Genomic DNA, 22,807 nt, shown 5'->3' on the forward strand with positions numbered 1-22,807 from the left:
ATTAGACTTTGTCTTTTGCCTCAACCCTTGTCTATACACCTGATCCGTATGGGGTACCTGGTTTATGAACGTTGGCTCACAAAATACGGTTATACTTTTGTATTATCCTTGGGCACCTTTGCTTCTATACTATCTGATCTACTAGCTATAGACCTCAGTTTGCTCCTGAGAAAAAGGTAAATTTGTATTTATCATTACACTAGCACTACTGCCTATACAAAGAAGCAAAACAAGACAGACAATCACAACTAGAAATCATGTGGGTGTGAAAATACTACTGTGTGTGCTACTGGATATGAAAGGGAAATAAAGCGCTGCTTTGTGCGTTACTGGCAGGGATAAAATCATCAGTAGTAAAAATGATATATGGTGAGGCCTAATGTAGAGCTTTGGGGAGGGGGCATTGTGTGTCCCCAACTACCACTAGTTGTCCAGTATTTTGTGGAGGACAGCTTGCAACCCTAGTGAACCCTGCAGGCCAGTGTGAAGCATTGTAGCAGGACACTGTACACCTGGAGGACTCCCTCTGTTTCTCACATTCCCTCCTAGCACTGGCCTAAGAAAATTTTTGAAACAGCCCTTAAAAAGGGACACTGAACCCAAATTTTTTCTTTCATGATTCAGATAGAAAGTTGCTTAAAATTGCATGCTCTAATTTACTCCTATTATCAATTTTTCTTTGTTCTCTTGCTATCTTTATTTCAAAAAGAAGGCATCTAAGCTAAGGAGCCAGCCAATATTTGGTTCAGATCCTGGACAGCACTTGTTTATTGGTGGGTGAATTTATCCACCAAACAGCAAGAACAACCCAGGTTGTGAACAAAAAATGGGCCAGCTTCTACACTTACATTCTTGCTTTTCAAATAAAGATACCAAGAGAATGAAGAATTGATAATAGAAGTAAATTAGAAAGTTGCTTACAATTGCATTCTCCATCTGAATCATGAAAGAAAAAAATTGGGTTCAGTGTCCCTTAATACCTGCATTTTTCATTTTGTTGTATTGTCAGTTCTTTGATAGAGGTTGTGGCTGAGATTTACTTGATCTGTTTCAAACAATATTGTCTATGTATAGTTCCTGCTTTTAACGTTGATTTCAAATTAGAAGTCCGTCACTACTACTGTATAAGCATGAGAATATTTTTGTGATTTAATGATGCTTACATGTGAGCCAATGTGTACAAATATATAGAATCACAATGTGATTCATCGATTGTGTGATGGGTTGGGTATATGGCTTAGTTGGGTTAAGGCTTTGGAGGGGTTAATATCAATTAGTTGGGGCAGGGCACCAAATATGCCCCTAGCCCTTTTGCTTTCTAGCAATACCCTTGGGCTTTAATAATAAAGTCATTTTCAACATATATGGACTGCAGTAGAAATCACAGAGAAAGATTCTATAGAAGCTTACTACAGACCCATCTATTAGCAAACCAGGGCGTGGTGTGTGCCTGTCTGGTTCAGTAAATGCAACACAAAATATTTTATTCAGGTCTGTATAAATAATTTTTATTTTCTTAAAAATTCAGAAATACTAATCAGGTGACAATGAGAAAAAAAAATGTATTAGCAGAGACTGGAAACTATTTTTTTTATCATTAAATGACACATAAGGCAAGTAACACAATCATATAGTGTCAACAACCTAATGTGTAGAAGCATCAAAACAGTTTTATGTAAACAAATAATCGTAATGAAAATAAGCTGTAAACAGAATAGCTTTTAATTATCACAGTAGAGATTGCCTTAGAGGACATTAAAAGCGAAAGCAAAGTCAAAATTGAACATTCATGATTCAGATAGGGCATGCAATTTTTAACAGCTTTCAAATATTATCCTATTTGCTTTATTCTCTTGGAATCCTTTGTTGAGAATTATACCTGGGTAGGCTGAGGAGCAGCAATGCAGTACTGGGAGATAAATGCTGATTGGTGGCTGCACATGTATGCCTTGTATTTGGCTCAAAATATATAGTAAGCTTGTTCCCAGTAGTGCATTGCTGGTCCTTAAAAAAAAAAAAAAAAAAAAGATACAAAAAAAAAGAAAGAAACACAATTCATAATGAATTAATTTGTTCAAAATTGCATGGTTTATCTCACTCTGAAGTAGAATTTGGACTTTACTGTCAGTAAAGGAACAGTAAACAAGACTGAAATATAAAATGCTTAAAAGGGACATGAAACTCAACATTTTCTTTCATTATTTAGATAGAATATACAACTTTTAAGCAGTTTACTTTTATTATCAAAATATGCTTCTTTCTCTTGGTATCATTTTTTGAAAGAGCAGCAATGCACTACTGGTTTCTAACTGAACACATGGGGTGAACCAATGACAATCAATATATATGCAGCCACCAATCAGCAGCTAACACACAGGTTCTTTGCTACTCCTTAGCATACCTAGATAAATCCTAACAAGAGAAGGAAGCAATTAAATAATAGAAGTAAAATGGATAGTTGTTTAAAAGTTTATCATAGCTGTCTAAAATTATGACATTACTGTCCCTTTAATTATGGATAGTAATACAACATTGCAATAAATTTTATTTTGCCATCTTTTCCTAAAATTAAAGTCTTAACATTATGGATATTCCAGTCCTTAAAAAAAACAAAACAAGAACATGGCAGGCTTCATTAGCCTAACAGTGGTACATATGTCGCATTAGTTTATAGTTTTGTATCTAATTTCTATTGAAGACAATCAATTGAGATTTTGCTAACTGTACTATCTTCTTCAAATTCGAGTCCACATTGGATCCTCCAAATAAGGAAGTTTGAAGGTGGATTTTGACCATTGAAAAGCAGTTTGAGAAAACAGTGTTAATCTATTCTAATAATGTTCGGACTCTGCTATTACGTTAATCTATTGGAAGACTGAAGAAAAGATTGTAATTATTAGGCTTTACTGTCCCTTTAAACCGTGTGAGATTGTTACCCTAAACGCTGTCCCTAACTAGGCTCAGCAAATGATAAGGAGAACAGGGTTTTAAAAGTTGCACCAAGGCTGCATTCAATACATTAGGAATACTAAAACGTAGCACATATTTATTATGGTAAGACATACCCATATCCTTCAGTCAAAACTACATTTTATTATTAAAGGGTCATTATAGTGCAAAAAATGAATTAATCTAATTTGTTAGGGCACATCATTTTAGCATGAGTGACGCAGCATGGGTCTTTTATTGGTTATAGAACCGTTTTCCCCCCTTTTACAAAGTGGATTTTATAGCTGAATACCAGCAACAAAAAGTACATTTTTTTATATCTTTATTTAAAAGAACAAAATTAACCAGAGAGTCCAACTCCTAATGCCTACAAAGTTACACATTCACTAGAAAAAAAAAAAAAAAAAAAAAAAGGAAAATGTATATAATATTGTTCCTTACAATTACACAGCTCTAAGTCTGTGAGTTTGTGTCATACAGGATATATATATATATATATATATATATATATATATATATATATATATATTTTATGATATGATCACATAAAACTGTTGCATCACATTTATGAGATTTACTGTTTGAAATGCATGCGTTGTAGTAAGGGTATAAAAAAACAAAACAAAAAAACAAGAAACAAAAAACAGATGAGGCGAAGAAAATTATTATGTCACATTCCAGTGTAGGAGACGTTCATAGATTAATGTCATTGCTTTTTTCCTGGTACTTTATGTATACGATTAGCATAATAAATGAAACAAAAGTACATAGTGATCCAAATACAAGATATGCAATGCCTAAAAATGGATTCTTTCCACCCATCCAAGATACACTGCTGAATACAACTTTTTTTCGTCCACCGAAACTTAACACAGGATAATCTGTTACGCTTGAGTTAAGGTTACTGTTTCGCATAGTAATAGGGAGTAGGTTGAGGACAGAAATAGCAATCAGTTTAGAGGGTATTAAACAGCAGTATTATTAGTTTTCCCACAAAAGGAGTCAATTCAAGGGCTGGTAAGTTGAGATGAGAATATTTATCAAATTAAAAAAAAAAATTTGCATTGTGGAATGAAGCACTCTAATAATTCATACCAAACATACTATTCAGGTTTGTTTTTTCACATTCTTTAAACTCTACATTAAAAGGGACATGAAACCCAAACATTTTCTTTCATGATTCAGACAGAGAATACAATTTTAAACAACTTTCTAATTTACTTCTATTATCTAATCTGTTTAATTCTTTTGGTATCATTTGTTGAAGGAGCAGCAATGCACTACTGGTTTCTAATTGAACACATGGGTGAGCCAATGACAATCGAGATATATATGCAGCCACCAATCAACGGCTAGAACCTAGTTTCTCTGCTGCTCATGAACTTGCCTAGATAAACCTTTCATCAAATGATAACAAGAGAAGGAAGCAAATTAAATAATAGAAGTAAATTGGAAAGTTGTTTAAAATCGTATTCTCTATCGGAATCATGAAAGAATTTTTTTGGATATCATGTCCCTTTAACCAAACATTCTATAGATTAACCTATGAAAATGTAAAGTAATAGGAAAGTCAATAATAAACTTGCATAATTCTTATATAGCATGTAATTTTAAGACACTTTTTAAATTCACTTCTATTTTCAAATAAACCTTGTTCTTTTGGTATCCCTTGTTGAAAAAGAATATGAACATATCTTACATAAGTGGGTATTAGCTGCCGATTAGTGCCTGCACATATTTGTCTATTGTGATTGGCTCACTAGATGTGTTTAGCTAGCTCTCAGTAGTGCTTTTCTGCAAAAGGATACCAATAGAATTAAGCAAATGTGATAAAGTAATTGGGAAAGTTGTTTAAAATTGTATCTTCTATCTAAATCATGAAAGAAAAAATTGGGGTTTCATGTCTCTAAGAGAAATGCAGTGAAGTCAGATGTCTAAATGTAACGGAACATAAAAGTGTAAGAAGAAAATGCTTTTAAGGGCTAGATTTATTAACGCCCTACGGCTGCAAGTTCTCATAAGAACTTGCTCGCCATATTTATCAAGCAGCGGTCACCAGACCACCGCTTCTCTAACCTATTCACCACCTCTAAGGTGGTGAAATTCAATCTCCTTGGTCTAGTCAGACCGAGGAGATTGACAGCTCCTGCCTGCGCTTGATTGGCTGTGCGCGGGCAGGGGGCGGGATTGCATGCAAGCGCAAAATTGCGCTCGTGCACAATAGCGAATACCTGCGGGTAATTTCGCCCCGCCACAGGTGAGCTGAGGCGTACAGGGGCGCGTATACGTGCCCCTGTACGCCTCACCTTTAATAAATCTAGCCCTATGTGTTCTATGCAAGCAATAGTGCAATAATACTAAAATGCATAGAATCAGTTTCAGAGCAACAATCTACTACTGGGGGCTAGTTGAGCTAAATGACAATGCATATATGTGCAGCCACTAACAAAATACATTTGATAATAGATGTAAAGTGATGTAAATCTCTAAAACAAACATAGAATAATTAGTAGAGATGTGCAATCATTTCATCAAAAAATTTGATTTTCGTTTTACAAAAACAAAAATCTGAATACATGCACCAAAAGAAAACAAAACAATACGGACGAAAAATAGTCAGTATTTGGTTTCCTTTATTTTTTTATAAAAGGAGTTATTACCTTAACGTGCTTTGGAGAGCATACTAACCCGCTCCTCTTCTTACCAGTGCCCCGGCTGCTCTAACGGGAGGCTTAGCACACTCGGCTATCAGGAACTACACTAAAGTTAGTGCAGGTCCTGGGAACGGAGAGCATTAATAAGACTGTCGTTAGCGGGGCTGGGGCTCTAGCATGAAGAAGAACGGGTTAGTGCACTCTCCAGAGAATGTTAAGGTAAGTATTGTTACTAGTGTAGCTAAAAGGTGAAATTTCTTTCCTAAGATACAGTGAGTCCACGGCTTGAGTAATTACTGTTGGGAAAATCACTCTTGACTAGCAGGAGTAGGCAAAGAGCACCACAGTTAAACTGCTAAGTATCACTTCCTTACCCACAACCCCTAGTCATTCTCTTTGCCTTCAGTGCATGGAGGTGATGAAGTTAGGGTGTCTGAAGATTTTTTTTTTTAAATTTCATCTACAAGCAAGTTTTGGGGTATAGCCGTATTCTACGTCATTCCTTGCAGTCGAGTAGTGGTGGCTTTAAAGCAGTTAGGAACTTGTAAAGAGGTACTTAGTGAGTTTTCCTAACAATTGCTGCTCTAGTTTAGAAAGCCAAGTTGGCTACTCTGTTCTTTCTTTTTCAAAGGGCTCTGTGAAGAACTGTCTTCTCATACCTTGTAACTACTGTCTACATGCCGGACAGCGGAGCACGTAAATGCTTTTTCTTCCAGCTGGGGAGACCATGCACTTAAATTAAAAGACACTGCTTTTTTATTGGGACATAGATAATCCTGTTGTATGGGTTACACTGGGGCATGAAGCAGGCACTGTAGCATGTGTGAGACTAACATTTAAACACTTTTTTTAAAAAAAGAAAAGGGTAAAATGTTTTTAGTAGGCTTTATTTTTGACACATTTACTTGTTAAAACAATACAGGTTTAAACTGAAAGTAAGGCTGAATTTTCTATTTCAGCATCTTATACATTTCCCCTTTGCTTTAAAATAAAACAATGCAATATTTTAAACTCTCCGGTTTGAAAAAAAAACGGTTATTTCTGGTACTCAGTGTACCAGGAAGCTATTTTTAGTGCCTCTGTGTCGCAGCAGTAATTTGAGTTCGGCAGTTGTGGTCACATGACCGGCTTTAATTCATAATGTTTCTGAGGAAAAAGTTGTTCTCCATTTCTGGGTGATCCGGTCTTAATTGGTAGCGGTAAGGCACCTCAGTAATTGAGGTGTGGGGTTGCCTGAGGGGTATTTTAGAAGTTTATTTGATGTTATTTCTTAACTTTTCTCACATAATTTTAGCTGGGGGTCGATCCTAATTTGGGATAAAATTTAAAGTTAATTTTTTCCTTTTCTTATTTTAATTGAATATTTAAATCTTTGAAACTTATGTGTACAAGTTTATTTACTGTTTCACATGTCTGATATGGAGCAAGAGCCTGCTCTCATGAATTCATGCTTATTATGTTTAGGTGAACAAATTGCAGCTCCTATGCAATTTTGTTCTTCATGTGTCAAGAAAACTTGCAAAATAAAACGGTAATTTTTTTTTAGCCTAATGTCTCTCAGGATGATGCTGTTAAAATAATTTTTTTATTATATTATATATATTTATTGTTTAATTGAGGTTAGGATGGTTGAATATACAAATATATATATATATATATATATATATATACATTTTTCCTTGGATTAAGATATCCATGGGAGCATATGTAGGATTATTGCCTAGCTGTTTAAGACTCCTTATCATCATATATGTACTATATATACCCCTATTTGCTATGGTCTGTCTATTTACCAATTCTTAAATCTGAATTATATCATTGATATGTAGTATACATTACATTTTGTTTAACATGATCACTGCATTGTACTTTATATTCTTTATATTCTTTGTATCAGGACTGTGGCCAGTAACAGGCACCTTAAATGTAATTAGCACTTTAAGAGGAGTGACTTTGTTTTAAACTCCCCTTTGTTTTACTGACGTCACTTTAATCAATATGTGTATAAATTGCACCTGGAGTAGGCTCACCTATGCTATGATTACGGCTTACAGCCGAAACGCGTAAGCAAGCCTATCCCTTGGTGCTTATGTGTGCGCTCTAAACATACACTTTTTGCTCTTTGACCATCTGTTTTTAAAGATTTTTTTCTAATAAAGGACTTTTATTTCACTGAACTTCAGCCGTCCGCTTTTGCTTTTTTACTGTGGTAAGGTTTTCTATAGCCTGATACTAGCGGAACGGCTCCCTGCCAAGTCCCTTCTCCACTGCGATGAATAGGCTCCTGGACTGAGAGGAATTTTGGTAGTTTCCTACAATACATAATACGCTATATATATGGAACTTGGATTTGCCCCTCTTGTGAGAATCGGAGTGGTTTGAACATTGCATTATAAGCCTTTGACCATTACAACTCACAGCAATTCATCTGTCCGGGAAGGATCCCCTGTGACATCAGAATACAGCGAAAGAAGCTGTCATCTTTACTGCATGCAAGTGATACACCCCCTGCCACCTGGATTGGCCCTCTGATTGGAGCAGTGTGAGAGATTGATCCGTGACGTATTGACGTCAGCGTGTAGACAACACGCCTCCCGACCTGGTTTGGGAGCCGATCGAAGTCACCACTGCTACACAGCCTGGTCCTGTGGATTCCTATTCGATTGAGGTACGGAGTGCCCGGAACTTGCAGTAAGTCTATGCGGACTCTTGCTTAGGTGGTGAGACACCTTTTTCTGCTGTTAAGGAGTTACTACTGTCTACCTTTCTGAGTGTGAAGTATTATCCTGCGGGAAACTACATATAGATGGTCGGTCCTAATAACATCCTATTCACTCTAAGGAAAGTTACCCCTCTCTCCAGTGTGCACTATAGGGTAAACGTATACCCATAGTCTCAGAGCCAGGACTTTAATTCATTTATTTATTCATTTTTCAGTGTGGAATCCACCCACTCTCTCTTTGCTGGTTTTGTATTATTAGGTGTAATCAGGCTACACCTGTGGGGAGATTCCATCATGCAGGGAAACCAAGGTGGTCAATTAGTACAGTTTTATTCGTTACTACCTTCAGAGACTGTTACTGATCCAGGTCCTGAATTATCAAGGATTTTTTCAACAGACAAGTCCTTCTCTACTTTGAGTGAGCTATTTGATGACATTGAAAGACTTAAAATAAAGGAAATTAAACTGCAGTGGGATATCTGGTCTTTGAGCAAATATATTGAAATACAGATCATACCACGTGGCCTGAGGGTTAATAAGTTCCCTACCTTTGATACAGAAGATAAAGATTTTATGGAGGCCTGGAATGACATACTGTCGGACTGCTCTTTAAGACTTATGGCTTTACTATGTGATTTTAAAACCAAGCTCCTTAGTCTGGTTAGAGAAGAGATAGGTTTGTTACAGTTAGAGTTGAACTCTAGACAAAATGAGGTTGATTATGGCAAATTTGATATTGTACTAAGAGATGTGATGATTAGTATCAAGAAACAGGTAATTGATATCAAACACGCTAAGTACATACGTGACCAAACTGATTATAACACCAACTCAGTATACATATGGAATAAAAGTAAACGTTCTCTCAATAGGAGATTACAAAACAGAAATAGGGGAAATAGGGGCCGCAGAAATAGAAGGGGACCACAGGTTAGATTCTCTGACACAGAGGCTGAATCAGGGGATGATGGGTCAGGTACCAGTGGGGATGAGGCAGCTTCCACTAGTGGGGTAAAAAGTATACTTAAAAATACCCCTACAGCATACCCTGTCGTTCAAAATGTAATCAGCCATGGGGAGATTGTTAGACCTAATATTACACCTATACAGACATCTAACATAAATGTGGCGAGTAAATATTGTCCAAGTAATGTACCGACTACCTCAATAGAACCAAGGGCCACTAATGGTAGTGGCCCACCTCCCACACTTGAAGGGGAACAATCACAGTTGGAGCAGGTTTTTTCCTTGCCCCAGACCAACCCGGACAGAGGGGGGAAGACAAGACAGGGGAGGCAGGGGTACAAGCTAAGGGACAACAGACAAACAAAATACAAATGAGTTGTGTTATTAATCTTTCAGACTGAGTTGTCTGAAGCCCAATTACGGGTGCTTGGACTCGGATTGGGATTTGTTCCTACAACTGACTTCAATTTATTTAAAACCATCATTGATGTAAACCGGCTTATCCGAAACATCACTTTGAAAGGTCATTTTTCAGACACTGACACTACCACACTAGAGAACCCTACTCCTAGAAAATGGGTGAACACTGACCTTAACACTGATCTTCCATTTGTGGAATCCTGTGATCTTATTTCTCTCAACAACCTAATGAAAGAAAGCACTAGGTCAAATGACCTGGAATGTGTTACTCGTGTAAAAGGGCTAAAGAGGCCCTCCAAGTTCTACCCCATACACAGTAGGGGTGGTATCTTGGAGGTCTTCTTTGGAAGGGTTGAAAGAGATCTAACAGCTCTAGCTAGATCCAGTAAAAGGAATGAACAAAATCTGAGCAAAGTAGAAAGAACAGCACTTGAACAACTGTCTAACAATAGAGATATTGTAGTGCGTAATGCTGATAAGGGTGGCTCAGTGGTGGTATTAAATAAGGTTGATTACATAAATGAAGCTCTAAGACAACTAAACGATGTTGATTCTTATATGATACTCTCCAGCAACCCCACTAAACGTTTTCAAAGGGAGTTGAAAGACCTTCTGGATGATGGGGTGGAACAAGGTTTCTTGGATCAGGAAACAGCAGCATACATATCCGTGGGATGCCCGGTCATCCCGGTGTTCCACCATCTCCCGAAGGTCCACAAGTCCCTTGAAAATGTCCAAGGCCGCCCCATAGTCAGTGGGATTGGGTCTCTTTTTGAGCACCTCTCCCAGTGGTTGGATATGGTACTCAATCCCTTTGTTGAAGCTTTGCCTAGCTTTTTGAGAGACACTAAACACTTGATCAATTTGATTGACGATATAAAGTGGGATAGTGACTTGTATAGCTGGGTGACTATTGATGTCACGGCCCTATACTCCTCTATCCCTCATGATAGAGGACTAGAGGCCATTGCATTTTTTCTACAGGAGTGGTCTGACCTCTCTGAAGATTTTCAGGCCTTTGTGTTGAGAGTTACCCGCTTCCTTTTGACCCACAATTTCTTTGAGTTTGAGGGCACGTTCTATCTCCAAAGGCGGGGGACAGCTATGGGGGCCAAGTTTGCCCCCTCCTATGCCAACCTGTTTATGGGTTGGTGGGAGCTGTCCCACGTCTTTGGAGATAGAAATGCCCATAAGTCCCAGATTATATTCTTTCGTCGTTTTATTGACGACTTGATTTTTATCTGGAGTGGAAATGAGGCTGCTATGACAGATCTCATACTAAACATTAACTCCAACACGATAGGCCTCAAATTCACGTATGAGATCCAAAAGGCTAAGATTAATTTCCTGGACATAACCCTCAGTGGTAGTAGGGAAGGTAGAATCTATTCTAGCCTGTATAGGAAACCAATCTCTAGCAACTCCTTGCTACACGCAAGTAGTTGCCACCCTAGACATGTTCCATATGCCATTGCCAAAGGCCAGCTCATCAGGGCGAAAAGAAATTGTACTGATGAAATGGAGGGTCAAGTCCAGATGAAGGAGGTTCACAAGCGCCTCTTGCAGAGAGGGTACCAACGAAAAACTGTGAATAGGGCCTTTAATGATGTTTCCAAATTACATAGATCAGATCTACTACAAAATAGATCTAAAACTGCAGAGACACATAAAGGTGTTACTTTTGTAACTGATTACAGTTTACAATATGTAGATGTATGTAAAATTGTGAAACATCATTTTAAGATGCTCATAGCAGACGAGAGACTATTAGGATGTGTACAGGAAGGTGTGAGATGCTCCTATCGGAGGAACCGCACATTAGGCAATATATTGTCACCTACAGTCCTTAAGAAATCGCCGTCCCAGGCTAGCTCATGGCTCACAAGCAAAGGCTCCTACAGATGTGGAAGCTCCAGATGTGGTGCATGTGACTATTTGATTATATCGGATACCTTTAGGTCCTCTGTTACAGGGAAGGTATATGACATTAATTTCTGCCTTAACTGTACATCTACATATGTTGTGTACTGCATCACTTGCACTCGATGCGGTAAGCAATATGTAGGACTCACAACCAGGGATGTTAGATCACGAATGAGGGAACACCTTTCCACTATACGTGTTGGCAAAGCAAGCACCCCGTTGGTGAATCACTTTGCAGTAGTACATAACCAATATCTTACCTGCTTCTCCTGGCAACCCATTGACATGATCCCCTACCCTAAGAGAGGAGGTGATAGGGATTTGATGTTGGGGAAAAGAGAGATGCTGTGGATCTTCAAACTAGAGACTAGAGTCCCCCATGGACTTAACTCCGAATTTGACCTCATCAACTATTGGGAGTAGGGGTTAGACTGTCCTAGATGAGGGGAACCATAGCGCCTAAAGCCCTTAAATAACAACATAAAAACAACATCAATACTAATACTAACATGTGTCATGATGTCTGTGTTCACACTGTAATATGTTTGTGCACACATGTACATCAACATTTCCCTTTAATTACACAACTATACTACTAACTATACTTGGTGTTGTATATGAGTATGTACTTTGTATAATCCACCTCATGACTTTTATTAACAGGTTGAAACAATTGGATGTCCATTGATTCTTATTGGGGTATTATATTATATATATTTATTGTTTAATTGAGGTTAGGATGGTTGAATATACAACTATATATATATATATATATATATACACATTTTTCCTTGGATTAAGATATCCATGGGAGCATATGTAGGATTATTGCCTAGCTGTTTACGACTCCTTATCATCATATATGTACTATATATACCCCTATTTGCTATGGTCTGTCTATTTACCAATTCTTAAATCTGAATTATATCATTGATATGTAGTATACATTACATTTTGTTTAACATGATCACTGCATTGTACTTTATATTCTTTGTATCAGGACTGTGGCCAGTAACAGGCACCTTAAATGTAATTAGCACTTTAAGAGGAGTGACTTTGTTTTAAACTCCCCTTTGTTTTACTGACGTCACTTTAATCAATATGTGTATAAATTGCACCTGGAGTAGGCTCACCTATGCTATGATTACGGCTTACAGCCGAAACGCGTAAGCAAGCCTATCCCTTGGTGCTTATGTGTGCGCTCTGAACATACACTTTTTGCTCTTTGACCATCTGTTTTTAAAGATTTTTTTCTAATAAAGGACTTTTATTTCACTGAACTTCAGCCGTCCGCTTTTGCTTTTTTACTGTGGTAAGGTTTTCTATAGCCTGATACTAGCGGAACGGCTCCCTGCCAAGTCCCTTCTCCTCTGCGATGAATAGGCTCCTGGACTGAGAGGAATTTTGGTAGTTTCCTACAATACATAATACGCTATATATATGGAACTTGGATTTGCCCCTCTTGTGAGAATCGGAGTGGTTTGAACATTGCATTATAAGCCTTTGACCATTACAACTCACAGCAATTCATCTGTCCGGGAAGGATCCCCTGTGACATCAGAATACAGCGAAAGAAGCTGTCATCTTTACTGCATGCAAGTGATACACCCCCTGCCACCTGGATTGGCCCTCTGATTGGAGCAGTGTGAGAGATTGATCCGTGACGTATTGACGTCAGCGTGTAGACAACACGCCTCCCGACCTGGTTTGGGAGCCGATCTAAGTCACCACTGCTACACAGCCTGGTCCTGTGGATTCCTATTCGATTGAGGTACGGAGTGCCCGGAAATTGCAGTAAGTCTATGCGGACTCTTGCTTAGGTGGTGAGACACCTTTTTCTGCTGTTAAGGAGTTACTACTGTCTACCTTTCTGAGTGTGAAGTATTATCCTGCGGGAAACTACATATAGATGGTCGGTCCTAATAACATCCTATTCACTCTAAGGAAAGTTACCCCTCTCTCCAGTGTGCACTATAGGGTAAACGTATACCCATAGTCTCAGAGCCAGGACTTTAATTCATTTATTTATTCATTTTTCAGTGTGGAATCCACCCACTCTCTCTTTGCTGGTTTTGTGCTGTTAAAATAATACCTCAGCTTTCTCCTGCTACGTTCCAAGCCTCAAATGGCATCACATGCAGTGCCCATGTATCTTCAGCGGTATCTGCAGCATTAACTGCCATTCCGAGATTACAGGGAAAACGCAAGAGGAAGTCTAGAAATTCAGAAAGTAAGGTGCCTGTCCTCAGTTATGCTTCCCAAGGCGCCCTTTCATACAAGTCGGTTGAGGAAGATACATTGGGACTTTGAGGGTGAAATCTCAGATTCGGACAGCATAATTCCTTCTTCTGAGACTGAGGCGGTATTCTTCAGATTTAAGCTTGAACACCTTTGTGTATTGTTAAAGGAGGTTTTAGCTACTTTAGATGACTCCGATACCCCTGTCGTCACTCCTAAGAAATCTAGTAAACTTAATAGTTTCTTTGATGAATCTTCCACTTTTGAGGTTTTTCCTGTGCCAAACCGTGCTAGGGAGAATATCTCACAGAAATGGGAAAAACCATTTCCCTGTCTCCTATTTTTAAGAAAATGTTTCCTGTCGAGGACTCTATCAAAGACCCTTGATATACTGTACCCAAAGTTGTATGGGCCATTTCTACTCTGGCTAAGAGAACCACTATTCCTATTGAGGATAGCTGCTCTTTTAAGGATCCGATGGACAAGAAGCTGGAGGCTTATTTGAAAAAGATGTATGTTTATCAAGGTCTCCAATGGCAACCTGCAATGTGTATTGCCACCATGACTAGTGCGGCATCTTATTGGTTCGATGCCTTGTCTGATTCTCTTCAAAATAGAGATTTCTTTGGATGAAATTCAGGATAGGATTAAAGCTCTTAAGTTGGCCAATTCATTTATTGTAGATGACATTTTACAGGTTGTTAGACTAGGAGCTAAAACTTCTAGATTCGCTGTCCTAGCCCTCAGGGCGTTATGGTTGAAATCCTGGTCTGCAGACATTTCCTCTAAAGTCAAGCTTCTGGCGATTCCTTACAATGGCAAAACCTTGTTTGGACCCGGTTTGGCAGAAATTATCTCTGATATTACAGGTGGAAAAGGACGTCAGAGTCATTTTCGTAACTTCAGAGGAACGCCTTCCTCTTCTTCTTCCAAGCAGGAACAATCCAAGTCTTCTTGGAAACCCAATCAGTCTTGGAACAAGGGGAAACACTAAAAGAAACCTGCTGCTGATTCCAAATCAGCATGAAGGGTTTGCCCCCCCTCCCCGATCCAGGATCGGATCAGGTGGGGGCAGACTTTCTCAGTTCTCTCAAGCCTCGATACGAGATGTCCCAGATCCCTGGACTGTGGGCATAGTATCCCAGGGTTACAAATTGGAATTCAAGCCTTTTCCTCCCAGATACAGATTCCTTCTCTCAAGATTATCTGCAGACCAGATAGAGAGAGAGAGAGAGAGAGGCGTTCTTGAAAATGTATACAACATATTTTCTCCCTGGGAGTGATAGTTCAATTGCAGGAACAGGGTTTCGGGTTCTACTCCAACCTATTTGTGGTTCCCAAAAGAGAGGGAACTTTCCGTACCTATCTAGACTTGAAGTGTCTAAACAAGTTTTTCAAAGTTCCATCCTTCCTTTAGTATAAGACAGTCAGTTCATGACAACCATAGACCTAAAGGATGTGTATCTTTATGTTCCTATTCACAGGGACCATCACAAATTCCTGGACAAACATTTCCAGTTCATGGCCCTTCCATTTGGTCTAGCCACGGCTCCCAGAATTTTTTCAAAGGTTCTGGGGGCTCTTTTGGCAGTGATCCATTCTCGTAGAATTGCTGTGGCGCCCTACCTGGACGACATTGGTTCAGGTGCCATATTTTCAACAAGCAAACTCTCATACAGAGATCTTGTTGTCATTTTTACATTCTCATGGATGGAAAGTGAATCTGGAGAAGAGTTCCCTTGTTTCAGCTACAAGGGTGTTTTTCTTAGAACCATAATAGATTCCCTATCTATGAAAAATTTTCTGACAGAGGTCAGAAAATCCAAGATTCTTTCCTCTTGCCTCTCTCTTCAGTCTATTTTTCGGCCGTCAGTAATCTCACAGAGATATTGTTGTCTTTTCTTCATTCCCACGGATGGAATGTGAATCTGGATAAAAGCTCCCTTTCCCCTGCTACAAGAGTATTGTTCTTAGGGACCATAATAGATTCTCTATTGATGAAGATTTTTCTGACAGAGGTCAGGAAAAACAAAAAATAGTTTCCTCTTGCCTCTCTCTTCAGGCTACTGCTCATCCTTCAGTGGCTCAATGTATGGAGGTAATCAGTCTGATGGTGGCTTCCATGGACATCATTACTTTTGCTCAATTCCATTTGAGAGCTCTCCAGATGTGCATGCTCAGACAATGGAATGGAGACCATGTGGATCTATCTCAGAGAATAGAGTTAGATCAGTCATCAAGGGATTCTCTCCCGTGGTGGATTTCTCAGGAACATCTGTCTCAGGGCACATGCTTTAAGAGATCTTCCTGGGTGATCGTCACCATGGACGCCAGCCTGCTGGGCAGTAGTCTGGAACTAGTTAAAAGCTCAGGGCCTTTGGACTCGGGAGGAGTCTGCTCTTACCATCAATGTCTTGGAATTGAGGGCGATTTACAATGCTCTATTGGCTTGGCCTCAGCCCAGTTTATCAGGTTCCAGTCAGACAACATAACCTCTGTGGCTTACATCAATCACCAGGGAGGAACTCGGAGTTCCTTAGCCATGAAGGAGGTTACTCAGATTCTAATAAATTGTTGTTCCCTCTCTGTGTCTTACTCCTCCTTATTCCAAAGAAAGTTTGTCACACAATTTGGATGTTGTACGTGCTCTTTAATTCTACTTACAAGCGACTAAGGATTTTCGCCAGTCCTCTGGGAAACAAAGGTCAGAAAACTACTGCTACTACTCTTTATTTTTGGTTACAAAGTATAATTTGTTTGGCTTATGAGACTGCTGGACAGCAGCCTCCTGAGAGAATTACGGCTCATTCCACAAGAGCCGTTTCCTCTTCTTGGGCTTTCAAAAAACATAATTTATGTAAGAACTTACCTGATAAATTCATTTCTTTCATATTGGCAGGAGTCCATGAGCTAGTGACATATGGGATATACAATCCTACCAGGAGGGGCAAAGTTTCCCAAACCTCAAAATGCCTATAAATACACCCACCACCACACCCACAATTCAGTTTAACGAATAGCCAAGCAGTGGGGTGATAAAGAAAGGAGTAGAAAGCATCAACAAAGGAAATTTGGAAATAATTGTGCTTTATACAAAAAAACATAACCACCATAAAAAGGGTGGGCCTCATGGACTCTTGCCAATATGAAAGAAATGAATTTATCAGGTAAGTTCTTACATAAATTATGTTTTCCTTCATGTAATTGGCAAGAGTCCATGAGCTAGTGACATATGGGATATCAATACCCAAGATGTGGAGTCTTCCACTCAAGAGTCACTAGAGAGGGAGGGAATAAAACAAAAACAGCCATATTCCACTGAAAAAATAATCCACAACCCAAAAATAAGTTTATTTTCACTTTTGAAAGAAAAAAAGTTAAATCAAAAAGCAGAAGAATCAAACTGAAACAGCTGCCTGAAGAACTTTTCTACCAAAAACTGCTTCCGAAGAAGCAAACACATCAAAATGGTAGAATTTAGTAAATGTATGCAAAGAGGACCAAGTGGCTGCTTTGAAATCTGATCAACTGAAGCTTCATTCTTAAAAGCCAATGAAGTGGAGACTGATCTAGTAGAATGAGCTGTAATTCTGTGAGGCAGGGTTTGACCCGACTCCAAATAAGCTTGATGAATCAAAAGTTTCAACCAAGAAGCCAAGGAAATAGCAGAAGCTTTCTGACCTTTCCTAGGACCAGAAAATAAAACAAATAGACTGGAAGTCTTCCTGAAAATGTTAGTAGCTTCCACATAATATTTCAAAGCTCTTACCACATCCAAAGAATGTAAGGATCTCTCCAAAGAATTCTTAGTAATAGGACATAAAGAAGGGACAACAATTTCTCTACTAATGTTGTTAGAATTCACAACCTTAGGTAAAAATTGAAAAGAAGTCTGCAAAACTGCCTTATCCTGATGAAAAATCAGAAAAGGAGACTCACAAGAAAGAGCAGATAGCTCAGAAACTCTTCTAGCAGAAGAAATAGCCAAAAGTAACAACACTTTCCAAACAAGTAGTTTAATGTCCAAAGAATGCATAGGTTCAAATGGAGGAGCCTGTAAAGCCCTCAGAACCAAATTAAGACTCCAAGGAGGAGAAATTGACTTAATGACAGGCTAAATACGAACTAAAGCCTGTACAAAACAGTGTATATCAGGAAGTATAGCAATCTTTCTGTGAAATAAAACAGAAAGAGCGGAGATTTGTCCTTTCAAGGAACTTGCAGACAAACCCTTATCCAAACCATCCTGAAGAAACTGCAAAATTCTAGGAACTCTAAAAGAATGCCAGGAGAATTTATGAGAAGAACACCATGAAATGTAAGTCTTCTAAACTCTATAATAAATCTTTCTAGAGACAGATTTACGAGCTTGTAACATAGTATTAATCACTGAATCAGAGAAACCTCTATGACTTAGAACTAAGCGTTCAATTTCCATACCTTCAAATTTAATGATTTGAGATCCTGATGGAAAAACGGACCTTGAGATAGTAGGTCCGGCTATAAACGGAAGTGGCCAAGGCGGGCAACTGGACATCCAAACCAGATCCGCATACCAAAACCTGTGTGGCCATGCTGGAGCCACCAGCAACACAAAAGACTGTTCCATGATGATTTTGGAGATCACTCTTGGAAGGAGAACTAGAGGCGGGAAGATGTAAGCAGGTTGATAACACCAAGGAAGTGTCAGCGCATCCACTGCTTCCGCCTGAACATCCCTGGACCTGGACAGGTATCTGGGAAGTTTCTTGTTTAGATGAGAGGCCATGAGATCTATCTCTGGAAGCCCCCACATCTGAACAATCTGAGAAAAAACACATCTGGATGGAGAGACCACTCCCCTGGATGTAAAGTCTGGTGGCTGAGATAATCCGCCTCCCAATTGTCTACACCTGGGATATGCACCGCAGAGATTAGACAGGAGCTGGATTCTGCCCAAGCAAGTATCCGAGATACTTCTTTCATAGCTTGGGGACTGTGAGTCCCACCCCGATATTCGACATATGCCACTGTTGTGATATTGTCTGTCTGAAAACAAATGAACGGTTCTCTCTTTAGCAGAGGCCAGAACTGAAGAGCCCTGAGAATTGCAAGGAGTTCTAAAATATTTATTGGTAATCTCGCCTCTTGTGATTTCCAAACCCCTTGTGCTGTCAGAGACTCCCAAACAGCTCCCCAACCTGAAAGACTCACATCTGTTGTGATCACAGTCCAGATTTGGCGAACAAAAGAAGCCCCTTGAACCAAACGATGGTGATCTATCCACCATGTCAGAGAGTGTCGTACATTGGGATTCAAGGATATTAATTGTGATATATTTGTATAATCCCTGCACCATTGATTCAGCAAGCAAAGCTGTAGAGGTCTCATGTGAAAACGAGCAAAGGGGATTGCGTCCGATGCTGCAGTCATGAGACCTAAAACTTCCATGCACATAGCCACTGAAGGGAATGACGGAGACTGAAGGAGCCGACATGCTGCAACCAATTTTAAACGTTTGTCTGTTAGAGACAGAGTCATGGACACTGAATCTATCTGGAAGCCTAAAAAGGTGACCCTTGTCTGAGGAATCAAGAAACTTTTTGGTAAATTGATCCTCCAACCATGTTTCAGAAGAAACAACACTAGTTGATTCGTGTGAGATTCTGCAATATGTAAAGACTGAGCTAGTACCAAGATATCATCCAAATAAGGAAACACTGCAATACCCTGTTCTCTGATTACAGATAGTAGGGCACCCAGAACCTTTGAAAAGATTCTTAGAGCTGTTGCTAGGCCAAATGGAAGAAGAGCAACAAATTGGTAATGCTCGTCTGGAAAAGAGAATCTCAGAAACTGATAGTGTTCTGGATGAATCGGAATATGAAAGGTATGCATCCTGCAAGTCTATTGTGGACATATAATGTCCTTGCTGAACAAAAGGCAGAATAGTCCTTATAGTCACCATCTTGAAAGTTGGTACTCTTACATAACTATTCAAAATTTTCAGATCAGGAACTGGTCTGAACAAATTTTCTTTCTTTGGTACAATGAATAGGTTTGAATAAAACCCCAAACCTTGTTCCTGAGGAGGGACTGGCATGATTACCCCTGAAGACTCCAGGTCTGAAACACATTTCAGAAAAGCTTGAGCTTTTACTGGATTTACAGGAATGTGTGAGAAAAAATCTTCTCACAGGAGGTCTTACTTTGAATCCTATTCGATACCCTTGAGAGACAATGCTCTGAATCCAATGATTTTGGACAGATTTTATCCAAAAATCCTTGAAAAACCTTCATCTGCCCCTACCAGCTGAGCTGGAATGAGGGCCGCACCTTCATGCGGACTTAGGGGCAGACTTTGGTTTCCTAAATGGCTTGGATTTATTCCAATTTGAGGAAGGCTTCCAACAGGAAGCAGATTCCTTGGGAGGAGGATTGAGTTTTTGTTCCTTATTCTGATGAAAGGAACGAAAATGGTTAGAAGCCTTAGCTTTACCCTTAGGTTTTTTATCCCGAGGCAAAAAAACTCCTTTTCCTCCAGTGATAGTTGAAATAATAGAATCCAACTGAGAACCAAATAAATTATTACCTTGGAAAGAAAGAGATAGTAGTCTAGATTTAGATGTCATATCAGCATTCCAAGATTTAAGCCACAAAGCTCTTCTAGCTAATACAGCTAAAGACATGGATCTAACATCAATTTTGATAATATAAAAAATGGCATCACAAATAAAATGATTAGCATGTTGCAGTAAGCGAACAATGCTAGATATGTCAGAATCCAATTCATGTTGCGCTAAATGTTCCAACCAGAAAGTTGATGCAGGCGCAACATCACCCAAAGAAATAGCAGGTCTGAGAAGATGACCTGAATATAAATAGGCCTTCCTTAGATAAGATTCAAGCTTCCTATCTAAAGGATCCTTAAAGGAAGTGCTATCTTCCATAGGAATAGTGGTACGTTTAGCAAGAGTAGAAATAGCCCCATCAACTTTGGGAATCATTTCCCAAAACTCTATAGATTTTGCTGGTAAAGGATACAATCTCTTAAACCTTGAAGAAGGAATAAAGGAAGTACCTGGCTTATTCCATTCCCTTCCCTAGAAATCATATCAGAAATAGCCTCAGGAATGGGAAAAACACCTGGGGAAACCACAGGAGGTTTAAAAACAGCATTTAAACGTTTATTAGACTGAACGTCAATAGGACTGGTTACCTCAATATCCAAAGTAATTAACACTTCTTTTAATAAAGAACGCATATACTCCATTTTAAATAAATAAGTAGATTTGTCAGTGTCAATATCTGAGGAAGGATCTTCTGTTTCAGATAGATCCTCATCAGAAGAGGATGAATTATTATGTTGTTGGTCATTTGAAATTTCATCAGCTAAATGAGAAGTTTTAAAAAAACCTTTTACGTTTATTAGAAGGTGGAAATGCAGACAAAGCCTTCATAATAGAATCAGAAACAAATTCTTTAAAATTTACAGGTATATCATGCACCTTAGAAGTTGAAGGAACTGCAACTGGCAATGTACTAATACTGATAGAAACACTATCTGCATGTAAAAGTTTATCATGACAACTATTACAAATGACATTCGGTGGAATAATTTCTACAATTTTACAATAAATGTACTTAGCTTTGGTAGAACCGATGTCAGGCAGCAATGTTCCAGCAGAAACTTCAGAGACAGGATCAGATTGGGACATCTTGCTCAATGTAAGAGAAAAAACAACATATAAAGCAAAATTATCTATTTCCTTAAATGACAGTTTCAGGAATGGGAAAAAATGCAAAAGCATAGGCCTCTTGATAGAGAAGAAATCAGGAGGCAAACATCAATGGGGTATTGAAATAATGAAAAAAAGACTAAACCCCAGGTAAGAAATAAATTTCTTAAAGTGTTTACATTCCCAAATATGAAACTGACAGTCTGCAGAAGGAAATACATGAACCTGACTCATGGCAAATATAAGTACAATACATATATTTAGAACTTTATATAATTGCATAAAGTGCCAAACCATAGCCAAGAGTGTCTTAAGTAATAAAAACATACTTACCAAACAACACCCATCCACATATAGCAGATAGCCAAACCAGTACTAAAACAGTTATCAGTAGAGGTAATGGTAAATTGAGAGTATATCGTCGATCTGAAAAGGGAGGTAGGAGATGAATCTCTACAACCGATAACAGAGAACCTATGAAATAGACCCCCATTAGGGAAATCATTGTATTCAAATTAGTGATACTCCCTTCACGTCCCTCTGACATTCGCTGTACTCAGAGGAATCGGGCTTCAACAATGCTGAGAAGCGCATATCAACGTAGAAATCTTAGCACAAACTTACTTCACCACCTCCATAGGAGGCAAAGTTTGTAAAACTGAATTGTGGGTGTGGTGAGGGGTGTATTTATAGGCATTTTGAGGTTTAGGAAACTTTGCCCCTCCTGGTAGGATTGTATATCCCATATGTCACTAGCTCATGGACTCTTGCCAATTACATGAAAGAAATGAAGCTTCTGTGGAACAAATTTGCAAGGCTGCAATTTGGTCTTTACGTACTTTTTACAAATTTGATACTTTTGCCTCAGCTGAGGCTTCTTTTGGGTGAAAGGTTCTTCAAGCGGTGGTGCCTTCTGTTTAGGACTGCCTTTCGTGTCCCTCCCTTTTTATCCGTGTCCTCTAGCTTGGGTATTGGTTCCCAACAGTAATTACTCAAGCCGTGGACTCACCATATCTTAGGAAAGAAAAACAAAAATGTATGCTTACCTGATCAATTTCTTTCTTTTTGGATATGGCGAGTCCATGGCCCCACCCTTTATTTTAAGATAGTTGTTCTTTTGACTATAACCTCAGGCACCCCTACACATTGTGTTACTCCTTTTTCCTTCAAGCGAATGACTGGGGCCTGGGGCTGTGGGTAAGGGAGTGATACTTAGC

General features: G+C 38.9%; 1 protein-coding gene across 1 annotated transcript in view; it reads right to left on the reverse strand.

Moving 5' to 3' along the window:
* Nucleotides 1–1,481: 1,481 nt before the first annotated feature.
* Nucleotides 1,482–22,807, reverse strand: part of LOC128653736 (cell cycle control protein 50B-like) — a 48,604-nt gene continuing 27,278 nt past the window's right edge. The window contains exon 8 of the mRNA XM_053707202.1: nt 1,482–3,830. Coding sequence (XP_053563177.1) covers nt 3,643–3,830 — 188 coding nt within the window. The 3' untranslated portion in view covers nt 1,482–3,642. The remainder of the gene's footprint in view (nt 3,831–22,807) is intronic.

Source organism: Bombina bombina, chromosome 3 (genome assembly GCF_027579735.1).
Source record: "Bombina bombina isolate aBomBom1 chromosome 3, aBomBom1.pri, whole genome shotgun sequence".
Classification (NCBI taxonomy): domain Eukaryota; kingdom Metazoa; phylum Chordata; class Amphibia; order Anura; family Bombinatoridae; genus Bombina; species Bombina bombina.